This window comes from Mus musculus, chromosome 6 (genome assembly GCF_000001635.26).
Source record: "Mus musculus strain C57BL/6J chromosome 6, GRCm38.p6 C57BL/6J".
In the NCBI taxonomy this organism is placed as follows: domain Eukaryota; kingdom Metazoa; phylum Chordata; class Mammalia; order Rodentia; family Muridae; genus Mus; species Mus musculus.
The window spans coordinates 61561001-61576070 of NC_000072.6; the positions used below are offsets into that span (position 1 = coordinate 61561001).

Below are 15070 nucleotides of genomic sequence, written 5' to 3' on the forward strand. Positions count from 1 at the left end.
CAAATTTCCAACTCAATTCTTCACAGAGATGAAAAAAGCAATTTTCAACTTCATATGGAATAACAAACAGAAAACAAAAACAGAATAATGAAAACAATTCTCAACAAAAACAGATCTCAGGGAATCACCCTCTCTGACCTCAAGCTATGCTAGAGAGCAATAGTAATAAAAACTTCAGGTCCAAGTGGATCAAGGGCATCCACATAAAACCAGATTGTTAATGCAACTACAGGCACAAATTTTACTTCACTCTGGACTTGAAGTTGCTTTGTTAGTAGGTCAATGACTTGATAGAAGTATAATTAGATTTATTTATTTGAAAAGAGATTTAAATAAGTAGGCAGTGTACCTAAACAGAAAATTTACCTCAAACAGCAGACTTTTCACTGTTCCTTTATTTTATCTCACAGAAAGCAAGCATCCTACAATAGTAAGAGCTTTATTTAAACAAACCCTGAGCCAGTCCCACACTGTCTCCTTATGAAATGACTTTATGCTTCCTCATACTCCATCCTTTATCATCATTATTCCTCCTGTCATAGTCAGTGTTTCCAGTCAGAGTTGCTGGGTTTTATTTCTATGTATCCTTAAGGGTCTGAGTGAATATCTTTACTCCAAGGATAAAATAAGATCTTTTTTCATGAGAAATTGCAACCTATAAATCCAATATTTCATGATTAATAATATACAATCCTTGTCACATTTTTTTGTGTGTGTATGTATGTGTGTGTGTGCGTATGTGAAATTGTTGAGTTTTCACCCATTCGATAGTTATTAGAACACTGCTGGAAATTAGTCACTTAGAATTGCAAAACATGCCTAAGTATTCCTCAGTCACCTGAAAGATATTTCATTAGGACAAGTGAGGTACCAGGCATATACAGAGGGTGTTACTAGACTCATGAGAAGAGCAAGCAGCCTGAGGCAATACAGACATTTGGAGAGGGATATAAAAGTGGGAATGGATAGGATATATACTGTGCAGAACAGTGTATTAGCCTGAAAGGATGGAACTTTCATGGCCATTGACTATGAAAATTAGTGTCCAATCTATTCTGCTATACTACATGATTCCCTACTTTTGTGTTTTAGTTTCTTTTCAGTTGATGTGATTAAAAATACCCTGACAAAAGCAACTTAAGGAATAAACAATTTACGCAGCTCTCTGTCCCCATTTCCAGTATCTTGTGATACAGAAGTCACAACAGCGTGAGCTTCCAGAGCTAATCACAATGCCTGTTCACTGGGAAAAGACTAGTGAATGGGGCTGGGCTGTAGAACACTCTATATCTGAGCCACCATGACTTGTAAGATATCTTGACTTCAGACTTACTGACTTAATATTTCTTCATAGAAGAGGACACTGGGGTAAATCAGTGGACTCTTACCTGAGATTCTGGCCACTTCCTTCAATTGGACATTTTCATGTAATTATATCCTATTTGCATAATATGATTTCGTGGTCTCTGAATATGTAGGGCATATATATTATGAAAGCTTAACTGAGGGATCCTCATTTACACAGCTGTGGGGACATCATTATCTGCTTTATGGTGAGACTTTCTGGCAACTACCCTGGGGTCATCCATGATCTTGTAAGTGACCTTCACTCATACTCTGTAAGTAAGTCCAATGAACTCATTGATTGCCTTGCTGAGCTTCATTGGAACTGTACTTTTGTGTATCATTGATGCTCCATAAGAAAGGATCAGATTTTAATTATGTCTCCCCAAATATAGCCCCCACATTATTTAACAAAGACTAAATGTTTGACAAATCAAGATAAAGCAAGTTATCTTTGAGTAGTCTGGAAATAAAACCATAGTCTTCATATAAAAGTAACCCAATGCTTTGTGTTTGTAATGCATGCATGTAAATAAATGTATGTATGCATAATTTAATCAAGACATTTTGGAATCCTGTCTTCTTTATACTATGGAAAATATTCAATAATATTCTGTTTAAAACTGAATACAAACCATCAACATTACTTTTGTTTGTTCACCAAAGTATATTATTACATAATTTTTAAGATTTATATAAGTTTTATTACTCTACAATTGATAAATATTTGTGTCCATAGAAGTTTATATAAAGTAATAATCTCCAACTATTTAATGATATATAAATATTATGTATGTTTTACATGTATATATTATAGCTATTTTTGGTATTGCTTTTATGCCAATTTGCAGAGGAACTGATTGTCTTTTAAATTTTAATAATCTCTAGATTATATTTCCATAGCTAATATTTAGCATTTGGATAGAAAAATTCAGGCATCCAGGGTGAATGTCATGATCTAACTTCTAGAACAGTATAGTTTCCTATAAATTGCATAACCTATGCACAAAATTGCGATCTGTATTATATCAGATCTTAAATTATGAGCCTTCAAGAATAACATGTTTTCTTAACAATTAAATGTAATATTTATGTTGGCTGGCATGTATGTTGTGAATTTTGAGTGTACTTAGTGCCTATGGAAAGGCAAAAGGGGGTGTTTGATCCTTTGGAACTAGGCTTACAGATTGTTAAGTGCCATGTGGGTTCAGGGAACCAAGCCCAAGTCATTTGAAAGAGCAGCCAATGCTTTTAACCACTGAAACATGTCTAAAATCTGTAGTATTTTCAGATGATCAATTAACTAACACATTTGCTAAATATTTATGGGGATTTTAATGACATATCTAGAAGGGAATTTTGAAGATATTTTCAAGATTCACTTTTATAATGAGAATATCAGAAGCAATTATACAGAGACACATTTAAGTAAGTAATAAATCCTTAAATAATCATGACAGAAAGATTTCATATACAACCTTTGTCAATGACCATTGTCATCTTACTGAATATACTATGCTGAAAGAATGAAACACTTACTGAAGAACAGAAGTTTGTAGTAACTCAATAGTAATAGAGTCAGAACTTATGAACTTTCAAACAAAATAAAATGAATAGTGAATTATCTATGTGTTTTCCTCTAATTAGTTTAACTTACTTAAAACATGGAAGTCGGATGCCTCATGTGTTATCATAGGTAACTGTGTTCAATTTCCAGTTTCTTTACACACATCATCAGTTATGTATGTATGTATGTATGTATGTATGTATGTATGTATCTATTTATCTATCTATCTACATTCCAAATGCTGCCCACCTGATCCTCCCCTCACGTAGTTTCTCCCCCATGCCCTCTACCCTTTTTCTCTTGAATATTGGGGACCCCTTGGATATCCCCCACCCTACAGCATCATTTCTGCAAGGTTAGGCATATTCTCTTCCACTGAGGCCAGACAAGGCAACTCAGTTAGGGGAGTGGATTCGACAGTGAGGCAACAGCTTTAGGGAAAGCCCTTACTTCAGCCCTTACTCACTAAGCTGCACATCTGCTACATAGATTCTGGGGGCCTCAGGCCAACCTGTGTATGCTCATTGGTTGGTGGCTCAGTTTCCAAGGGGTCTAGGTTAGCTGAGTCTGTTCGTTTCCTTGTGAAGTTCCTATACCCTTCAAGACCAGGGATATGAGAGGTTCCCAGGACCCAATGTGGATGACATTAGTCAAAATACTCAACAGCAGAGAGATAGAACCTGAAAAGACCACCTGTAGTAGATAGCTATAACCCCCAGTTGAGGAAAGGGGACATATACCCATCTCAATTGTTATTACCTTTTCTTAAAAATTAGATATTTACTTTATTTACATTTCAAATGTTGTCCCCTTTCCTGATTTCCCCTCTGAAAACCCCTATTCCCTCCCCCCCCCCCCCGCTCAAAAATTTTAACTCAGAATTATTCCTGTCTAAAGGAAATACAGGGACAAAAAATATTGCAAAGACTGAAGGAAAGACTGCCTCACTTTGGGATCCATCCCATTCACAGACAACAGATCCCTTCATTATTTCTGATGCCAAGAAATGCTTGCTATCAGGAGCCTGGTATAGCTGTCCTCTGAGAGGCTATGCCAGCACCTGGCTAAGACAGATGCAGATACTTACAGCCAATATTTGGAATGACACAATAGAAAAATATTAGGGAAAGGACTGAGGGAGGTGAAAGGGATTGCAATCCCATGGGAAGAACAGCAATATCAACTAACTAGAACCCCCAGAGCTACCAGGAACTAAATCACCAACCAAAGAGTAACTGTGAGTGGATCCATGCCTCCTGTACATTATGTAGCAAAGTAGTGCCTTATCTGGCATCAATGGGAGGGGATGCATTTGGTCCTGTGGAAGCTTGTTACCCCAGCGAAGGGGAGGATGCTAGCAGGGTGAGTTGAGAATGGGTTGTGGGGGAGCATGCTCTTAAAGTCAAAGGAGATGGGGATAGGGTGGGGCGCTTGCAGAGGGGAGATTGGGAAGGGAGAAATATTTGGGGTATAAATAAAATAATTAATAATAATAATAAACTGGACGTACTAAATCTCATAGAAGAGAAGGTGAGAAATAGCCTTGAACATACTGGTACAGGAGACAATTTCCTGAACAGAACATCAGTGGCTCAGGCTCTAAAAATCAGCAATTGATAAATGGAACTTCATGAAATTGAAAATCTTCTATAAAGCATAGGACCCTGTCAATAGACAAAATGGCAGCTTACAGATTGGCATAAGATCTTCACTAACCCTAAATCTGATACAGGGCTAATATCCAAAATATATAAAGAACTCAAGAACTTAGACTCCAACAATACATTTAAAAATGTGTTGCAGAGCTAAGCAGAGAAGTCTCAACAGAGGAATCTCCAGTGGCCTGAAAACACTTTAAAACTGTTCAAAGTCCTTAGGCATCAGGGAAATGCAAGCCAAATAACCTTGAGATTCCATCTTTCAACCACCCAAATGGCTAAGATCACAAACTCAAGTGAAAACACATGCTCGAGAGAACACTATTGGTAGGAGTGCAAACTGGTACAATGGCTTTAGAAATCAACCTGGTAGTTTCTCAGAAAATTGGAAATAATTCTCCCTGAAGACCCAGCTATTCTGCTCCTGGGCATACACCAAAAAGATGCCCTACCATACCACTAGGACACTTGTTCCACTATGTTTATATCACCTTTATTCATAATAGCCAGGAACTGAAAATAACCCAAATGTCTCTGAAATGAAGAATGGATACAGAAATGTTTTATTACACAATGGAATACTATTCAGCTATTAAAAACAAGTACATCATAAATTTTGTAGGCAGATGAATGGGACTAGACAATATCATCCTGAGTGAACTAATACATACCTCAAAGTACATGCATATTATTCTCACTGAAGTGGATATTAGCCATGAAGTATAGGACCCTCATGGTACATTCCTCAAACCCAAAGAAGGTAAACAAGAAGAAAGTCTGAAGTAAGGATGATTGTGTCTCATTTAGAAGGGGAAATAGAATAGTCAGAGTGCAAAGGGAGGAAGAGAACTGGGTGGGAGAGGGTAAGGGGAATAGAATGGTGAAGTCAGGATCAGGTTTTGAGGCATAAAGGAGATGGGCTCAGAGGGCCAATAGAATCATTGGGAAGAGAGGCCCCTTGGTCTTGCAAACTTTATATGCCCCAGTACAGGGGAATGCCAGGGCCAAGAAGTGGGAGTGGGTGGGTAGGGGAGCAGGGTAGGGGGAGAGTATAGGGGACTTTTGGGATAGCATTTGAAATGTAAATGAAGAAAATACCTAATAAAAAACTGGAAAAAGTTAAAAAAAAAAAAAGAATGAATGAATGAAAATCTTCAGATGCTAGGGTTGAGGGCTTGAGAGAAATCTCCAGAGACCTGGCAAGCGGGAGGCTCCCAGAAGTCAATGCTGGTGACCTTAGATAAAATGTCTAACAGTGGAACTATAGAACCTGAAGAGGCCATCTCCTGTCGCCAAGCAGGATCCCCAGTGGATGTATAAAGATACAAACACACCCACAGAATTTTCAAATAAATTTTGTCCTGTTTAAAAGAAGTATAAGTCCAAAGATGGAACAGAGATTGAAGGAATGGCCAATTGTAGGGACAGTGCTGGATGCTAAGGTCCTGTTCTCCAGTTGGTTTTTGATCCATCATTAAAGATGCGTTGGGACAATTGCTGGTTAGAAATAATAGGTGGGGTTTCCAGATCCCTGCAACAGTCCATGGAAAGCAGCCAATAAGCCCCATATCTTCATGATTTCTGATTCCGTTTCTGCCTGTTTCTTGCCTTTCTGAGCTGGTTCTCTTCTATGATGGGTTGTAACCCAGGATATGTAAGCCAAATAAGTCCTTTCCTCCCACATGTTACTTTAATCAATGTTTATCACAGCAATTGGAAGCAAACTAGTACATGCTATTTACCACTGAGCCATCTCTCTATGTTCCTACCATTTTCTGGGTAATCATTTTCCATACATTGATAGACAATGGTATAGAAAACTGTTCCAATTTTCACATGGGAAAAGTGCACAATCTAGAAAAAAAATAGAAAAATGGGACAGTGCATCCTATAATTTACATTGTTTGATCGATGAGTTCCACAGAAGATTTGAAAATAAAACTTTACAGGTTTACAAAATTGACCCATATCAATTAAAGGTAAACCAGGCATTGTGAGTTTTTTTCTGACACATTGCTCTTATAATATCAGTAAAACAACAACAACAAAAAATGAGAGAGCTCAATCTATATCCATGCATATGAGGTGCCTTTGGTGTTGTTTGTTTTAGTTTCCTGTGAAGGACACTTGCTTCTATTGTTAAGCCAATTAGAGAAAACTGAATCCACAGACCAGCTGCAGCAAGATGATTAATCACAGTGAAAACGCATGTATTCATGAACAGATGGACATACATAAGACAATTCCTTTAAACACGAATTCTGGCCATTTTTTTCTCCATCTTACAAACATTTCTATTTTTCTTCATTTCAGCTGTTGAGGAATGTAATGATCTTAAATTATAGGTCATATCAAAGTTAGAGAACCTTAGAGAAGTGATCATGAAATATTAGGTTCTGGAAAAGACCCTAATGATAGAAAGCCAAGATAGGAACTATATTTTTTTAAGGCAAAGGAGTAACGTTCAATTTTTTGCTGAGTCGCTTATCATTCACACCATATGTGCCTACTCTCAAATTTGGAATGGAAGCCACTGCAAATGGCAGTTTGCGTAAACAGTGTTGCTTTGATTTCCCTTTAGGCACCTGGGAATTCGTCTGTTTGCCTGGCGGTATTTTAAAATGTAACTGTCATGGTACCTTGTGGCGCACTTGTTTGCATTATGAATATGAAATGTGCAGTTCAGCACAGTTCAGTGTGCTCAGGGTGTTCTCTCCACAATGTAACTTACCCGCACATTTGATAACTGCTGTGAATACAAGCTTACTATCGGAAAGGGCAATCTGTATACTTCACATGGGTGATGTACCTGCTGGGTACAAAGGTTTCCCTGAAGGGAAATCTGAAGGTGGGAAAGGGACAATTTTTGTGCAGACAACACATAAGTACAGGCTCTAAGGCAGGATAGAGTTTGGCACTTCACAGGGTCAAAGTGATGGCACTGTGATTGGATCAAGAGTTGAAGACAAGATGTGGAGAAGCAGTCAGTCGTTGTCCCATGAGAAACTTTTATGTTATGCCAAGATGCTTTTTAGTTTACTTTTTGTTTTTCCACATCAGGTTGTGAAAAAATAACCAGTTGTGTGCACATTTTTATCTAAAGATGAGGTATTAAGTTCATCTCTCTCTCTCTCTGTCTCTCTCTGTCTCTCTCTGTCTCTCTCTCTCTCTCTCTCTCTCACACACACACACACACACACACACACACACACAGAGAGAGAGAGAGAGAGAGAGAGAGAGAGAGAGAGAGAGAATTTAAAGTAGAATTTCCCCAAAACAACATAGACACTGTACATCAAAAGGAAACACAGATGATGAATGGAGTAATCATTAGATTTCTTTTCTTTTTAAATTTTTTATTAGATATTTTCTTCATTTACATTTTAAATGCTATCCCCTTTCTTAGTTTCCTTAGATAATTCTTGAACAGTTCACGTTCTATTCTTGAACACTTCAGTTTAGTTCATGCTCTAGGATACCAGTTCATCATTCTATCCCATCTATGTTGGGACTGTACAAAGCATTGCCTTGTTGCTTGCTACTATATTAAGGCAAAGATGCCAAAGTATAATATTTTCTTAATTATTTCACAGAAAAGCAGATTTTTTTAGAGTAAAATAATTTAAAATCTGGATTATGTGACTTTATTTTATATTTTTACTTATATTTATAATTATAAATTACAAATATAATTAAACTCAGAAGATAATTGAACTATACATAAATATGAATAGCATGCTTTGAGAGTTGACTACTGCCCTCCTACAATGCTATCAGTTCATATTGAGTCAATATATTCAAATCTGAATAAGTCAGAAGTAGACATAACTATATCTTCCATGTATGTCTGAGGAAGCCGAGGAGGAGTAAATAACTTTAGAATTAGAGGTAAGGGTAAGATATGTCAAGATAGCCATGCAGTACACATCTATGGAAGCATATCTGATATGTTCATAGCTCCCATATCCCTTGGAGTCTGGAAAGGAGTGTGTATTTTGTTACTAGTCAGTCATCCACTCCCATTAAAATATCTTTTGCCAGTTTAGAAAATGCAGTTCTTCATGTAGTCTCTGTTTGAAACTTCTCCTTCTGTCTTCCAGGTTCTACCTGTGGGGTCCTGTGAGCTAGAGTAAAAGAAGGTGGTTTAATTACAGAAGCATGATATTAACAGGCGTATCTTTCATGCACAGGAAGCACCCAGAGAGGAGTGACTAAAAGGGCAGTAAGCATTGAAATTGTTGAACATCTTAACTAAAGAAGGGTAAATTATAGAGAATTACCAAGAGGAAGAAAGTTGCTGCAATTGTAGGATAGCAGGTTATGGTATGGAGATAAATGAAGACAAGGCTGAGTTAGCATGGCCTGTTAGAATCCTCTCCACGCCTCATGACTGAGGTATGCAGAATTGTCCTCTGGAGTCAGTACCTGTCTCTGGTAGAGGAAAGAGGAAAAACCTTTGGAAACTTGTATCTGATTTTATACAACATGTGTTGTGTAAGGGAGGATGTGGTGCATGGAACAGGCGACTTTTCTTGAACATTCCTTTTGTCAGTTGCCTCAGGTGAAATGGGCCTCACGCTAAACAGGTAGTTTTCAGGCATGGCACCGTTTTCCTCCTTCCCTTGCCACTGTGGAATTATGTGTTTTTACGCTTATGCCACTGTTTTAACTTAAACTCCTTTGTATGCTCTTTTTCTGAATAAAAGTGTTATCGGCTGTTTAAACTAATTTTTTATAGTTCTGTCTCTGAATAGCTTCATTCAATGTAATGTAAGCATACCATCTGAAACTTTAGAGATGACATTTGCCTTCTAGTGTTATTTGTTGTCTCAACGTTTATAAATGGTTTAAATAATTACCATGTATAAATGAAATTCTGATTGGGAAAATATGCTATAAAATTGTAATTGTCATTGAATTTTACCACTAATTACATAATTCATAATTTCTGCTGAAGGTCTGAGAATTTTAAAGACTAATTTGAGAAAATGACAAGGTTCATATGAAATCTTTAGTGTCATATTAATTTTGATTGACACCAGAGGAGATGGCGTTTTGTGCACACCAAATTGTAATTATTTTCATCTTATTTCTTCTTAGGAACCTTTCCCTGAGAATAACAAAAGACACTGATCAAGAGGCCCGGTGTTCCCATGTCAGCTGCATGCCCAACAGTCCCTCTGCAGATTGGCCCCAGCAGGGTGTGGAGGAAAATGGAGGCATAGATTCTCTGCCATTCAGACTGATGCTCCAGGAGTGCACGGCAGTGAAGACGCTGCTTCTGAAGATGAAGAGAGTGCTGCAAGAGGTAAGGCTCCCGCGCGCGCAGTTAACCCTCGTCCTGTCCTTGCTAGTCTGCAACAGGTCTGTAGTCCTGCTCATACCCTGCTCAGCCACTAATTAATTTGGGACATTGAGGATAGGTCAGGTGTCCTCCTGAGCCTTACCTTTCCTCATATACCAAATGAATAGCTTCCAGTTCTGACGGATAAATACTTAGAAATGCATCCTTAGAGCCCCAGGTTCTATGAAAAAGAAGGTTAACGACCAGCCTTCCCTAATTTGTCAATCTAGAAGAAATGGGCATCAGCTATGAATTCATCCATTTATGTCACCGTCAATGGGTTGAGAAATCTGAGTTTTCATCACCTTGATTTTACTGAGGACTTACCAATATGGTAGTATAGAGGCAGGTTTTTAAAAGTGATTTTTCTCTGATCATAATCATCCCAGTCTACTCAAGTTTGCAGGTGTTAATGAAATGTCTTGTGAATACATTTGGCCTCTGTCAGCCTCTTGGAATCCTTTCACACCCACTGGTTTTATATTATCCTGTATCAGCGTCTCTATATCTTTTTCATTTATATTAATCAATTATATGGGGATATCTATTTAAGAAACTAGAAAACACTGTATATTGAAGCTTTCAACAAGTTTTTGCAGGCCAAATATATTTAAATGTTTGCTACCATGCCCCTTCATGAGCGACTAAAACAAACTCTGGGTTGTTAATATGTTGTTTTTCTGTGCCTGAATGATTAAGTTAGAAACTCTCCAGCATCTTTATGATCCGGCAGTATTTCCCTCTGCAAACAACAAAAACAATAAAATCTGATAAATTAAAAGCTACTAATCCCAAAGTTTATAACATTTAACTCTTCCACTTTCTACGTCTTGTTGGTCAGGATTTTTAGTAAGAAATCAATACCTGTGAGAAGAGAATGAGGAGAAATGGCAAGAGATGTGTTTCATAGCTTTCTGGCATACTGAAGTTTATGATCCCACGTACTTGTGATTGCCACTGTGGACTCTGTATTTACTACTTTGAATTTACAGAGAATGTTTTATCCTTCTGTCTGGGTTCCTCATCAAGCAAAACGAAAGAGAACAGATCCTTACAGGTGCAGCCTTGTAAGCAGTAATTCCATGTTTGTGCCAACTTCTTTCAGAACACTGTGTAAGTGGGGCCATGTGATCAACAGGCTTCAGTGCTCAGAAGGGACATTCTCATAGATACTTTTAAGAAATATTATCCACTTCCTGTTCTCTAAGGCCAGGATTTTCATTTTTAAGTGCAATTTCATCACCAAATTTGAATATATTTCAGATTAATGAATTCTGTTTTAATTAGAAGTTCAACTCTTGTACAAGGTTTTAAATATTTTATGGAGTTCTTTCATAGTGAATTCCCATGGTATTTGAAATATGTGATCTTCCAAATAACCTTGTATGGAGCTAATATTTCCTGTACCATTTGAATATATATGAACACCATTTTTGGTGTTTAAGTGTAATACTTAAAAATTTTTAATTTTATGTTGCTGTTATTATTGTTACTTTTTTTTTATGTACATGTATGTATGTGTCCCACAAGTGTGCATAGAGCCACCAGTGGCCAGAAGAGGGCATCATATCCTCTGAAACCCAGTTTCTCAGAAAGCAACAGTTGCTGAACACTCTTTCTATGCCTATAATGTAATTCTTGCTAACATGTTTTACCCAATATATTATTTATTTTGAAATGTTTTATATACAAATTACACTGAAAATATCAATTACATACTAAATCCTGTTAGCACATTCATATTTTTAACTGTTTTGTCGTTAATAAAATGTTGACCATCTTATAAACTTTGCCAATTAATGATTCTTACTCCTATTAGCCATATAAATAGACAACTAATCTGGCTTTGTGAATACTATTTGTTATGCTAGACTATAACTTGGAATTTCAATTGAATGCAATTCTTAGAGTAAGTCCAGTCCTGAAATTAGCTACAACTCTCTGTTGCTGCAGATTGTCCTCCTGGTGGGAGCATCTATGCATTGAGCAGTGGCTGTGGCTCTAGGCTAGAGTCAGTTTCAAAAACCTGTGTTGCATCCCAGCCTGCAGATGCTGAATGCTCTCCAGCTGACTTTTCCGTGGGTACTAGAACACAGACACTGGATTAGGATAGTCTCTGAATGCTATTAAGTTAAACACAGCTGACTCCTCCCTCCACCTGAGGACTCCTCCTGAACACAGAAATTCAGCCTGTATCTCCTTTTACTCAGTTTTCCCACCCCAGCTTCTCACAGTAGTCATACTTGGCCTTCTGGGTTGTAGGTTTCCCACATACAGTCCGGTTTTCTTATGGAAGTCAGAAAAGAAAATGTGTAGGTAATCAGTTACTCCGTTGTTACACATTGAGTATTTCCCTGTAGGTTATCAACATACACATCTTAGGATTTTACATGATTGATTCTGCAATTGCTAATTCCTCCTCTTCGATGATGATACACTGAGAGTCATGAGAGTCGTGAATGAGTTGAGCTTGCCATCTTGTCCTAGTGTCTCTTTAAACTGTGATGTATTTACTACTAAAATATGTTAATGAAAGAAAAATACATACCACTCAACTTCCCATTAACCATTAAATTATTGTTCACGGAGTAAAGCTGGGAGATGTGAGGACCAACTGAAACACAGAAAGGATGAGTGCTCTATACTCTTCCCTGCCAAGAAGAGTTCAATATGACTTTCTCAGCATATCAAATAGAGGTACATAGCAACCATTACAGGGTTTAGCTTGATTCCTCTTATACATGGTAAAGACAGTAGACTGAACACCTAATCTCCCAAAGCTTTTCATATCTTCCTGTGGAAAAGATGCATTGGGATTCATTAACTTTTATTCTAAAAATTGTATCCTAAATTCTAATCCTGAAGATTAGAAGAAAGCCTATAGGCTTAGTGGAAGGGAACTCAAAGGTTCTTTTTCCCCCATGAACCCTCATGCCTTCCAAATATAGATGATATTTGTTTTAAAAGCCATTGTTTTACACTATGAAGAAAAGAATAAATATACATCATTATAAAACTGCACATCACTAAGGAGAACAGATGTTTAATATCTTGTATAATACTTTTATTACTTTGTCAGCTTGGTAAACCTGCCATCTTCACAGTGGTGTTCTGTTGACATCTAAGCTTTGAATCTGAATCCTGTATTAAGTGAACATAGAGAAAATGAATGGATCACATTCCTCTAACTGGAGTTTTTAAAAGTTCCTTTGCTCTTAAAAGGTTCTCAGAATTTCTTAACACATGAAATATAAACTATTCTATTAAAAATGCTTAGGAAGTTTAGGTATTTAAAACTATTTTGTCTCTTATTTTCAAGACTGGCTATAAAATCATTAACTATAACAAATAAAATTTTTCTTTAATCCATGTTGCCTGTAGCTTCAATATTCTATGAAAGCACATAATTCAAAGGCAGATTTGTTTAATGTTCTCATCATTTTTTCTGCTCAGTCCTTATAATCTCTGATATGGTTTTATTTGTTCATATTGTATGGTAATTGACCATGAAGTCTACTAGGAGAAAACTTAAGATACCAATGAGAAACTGATGTCTGGTAGGATGACAGATGGTTAAACATGGATGTGGGGTGCCTGGATCTCTTTGTCCTTTTTTGCAATGTAGCTGAATAAATAAATCTCCATTTTCTTCTTTTCATTGTCACTTTGGCAATTTTAATTGTCTTATTAAAGGGAAGCTGCTCCAAAATCAAATGTCAGACTTTCTACACAATAAAAGAAAAAAATCTATTTTCTCATTTTTCTTTGTTGTCAAATAGAAATAGAAAGAAGCTGATGTCAGCTGAAATGGGAAGACAAGAACATGTCCCTACAAATGAAACTTCTCCAGAGGGCTCTGAGACTTTTCAGTCTTTCCTGACCATCTGAGGACAAGGTTCTCACTGGATTTAGTGTGACACACTGTGCCCTAAAAAGAATGGGATTCCCTAGGAACTAATTGTTGGGAGAAGGAAAGACTGAGACTTTGTGGTCCACTAGAGGATGACCTTGTACTCTGGATAAAGATTTACAACTTGTCAGAAGTTCTTGTAGAGAAGGTGGAACTGAGACAATGATATGTAAGGGGCCAAGCATTGGCTGGGCTGTTTAGTGATGCTTATCTTCTGCCTTCTATTTGAACCCTACCCTCATGTTCCAACACTGAAGAACTTGGGAAGTCCCTGGATCCCTTTGCCACTTTGTTTTTCAGTGTAGCCACATCAAATAACTTACTTTCAAGTCAATTCCCACAATTAAAAACAAAACAAAACAAAACCAACCAACAACAGCAAACATAATTAAATGACTGACAGTAAAAATGATGGTAAAAATCACCCAACTGAGACTCTGACTTCTTGTCTTCAGTCCCATGCTTTCTAAATCTCCGTTTGACAACTAGGCAGTGTGATTATAACTCAAAGTATTTCTTGAACCAGGCAACATTCAAACAAAACCATGTAAATGTAAACCAAACAAGACGAACATATTCTGGCAAAACACCTACTAAGTCAAAAACATCAAGACATGATTTACATTTAGAAATGAATATAATTTATGAAACTACCAAGTTGGTAAAAATATTCAAGCTGTGGTCTGTTTCCCAATGATTTGTCATATACTTTTGTTTTTGTTTTCTACCCCAATCTCTAGTTTTATTATTCTAAAACAATAAATGATATACTTTCAAGGTTCATACTTTCAGTGTGAGCTTCTCAGCGCCTCTAAAAAACAAAAGAAAGTCTATAGATAAGGAACTCGAGGGATGAATAATTATAAAGTAATAATTGCAAGAGGAAAAACCTTGGTGACCAGTCCTAAAGCAAAGGCTTGACTGAGCCTGGGGCTCTTCTTGCTCCTTCACTATGTAACAGGAAACAAGCAGCAGCTTAATAGTCAATGTAAACAGCAGGGTAGTGCTCAGACTTCTTTTTAGGCCTATCTTTAAAAATAACATAGTTACATGTTTTCCATGCTTTTGGCTTTTGGTTTGTTTTACCTTCACTAAAAAGTCTTTAAGTAAATAAGAGGTACAGTGACAGTTCTGTATGGATAAAAGCTAGAATAGTAGAATGTCTGTGTAATATGCCTACGTAGATTTTGCTGTTGTTGCCAAATGCAAAACAAGTCCTTCCCCTGCAGTGCCAGGCAGGGACTTTT

General features: G+C 37.1%; 1 protein-coding gene across 6 annotated transcripts in view; it reads left to right on the forward strand.

The window, feature by feature from the left end:
• Positions 1 to 15070, forward strand: part of Ccser1 (coiled-coil serine rich 1) — a 1202904-nt gene that overhangs the window by 381041 nt on the left and 806793 nt on the right. For 5 of the 6 annotated variants that reach the window (XR_868854.3, XM_006505955.2, XM_006505954.2 and 2 more), the window contains exon 6: positions 9670 to 9877. Coding sequence is in view for 5 of the 6 variants with exons in the window: in XM_006505955.2 (XP_006506018.1) it covers positions 9670 to 9877 (208 nt within the window). In the remaining variant the exon portion in view is untranslated. Of the gene's footprint in view, positions 1 to 8669; positions 9648 to 9669; positions 9878 to 15070 lie in introns of those variants that run through there. The other variant, XM_011241297.3, reaches the window with a different exon arrangement.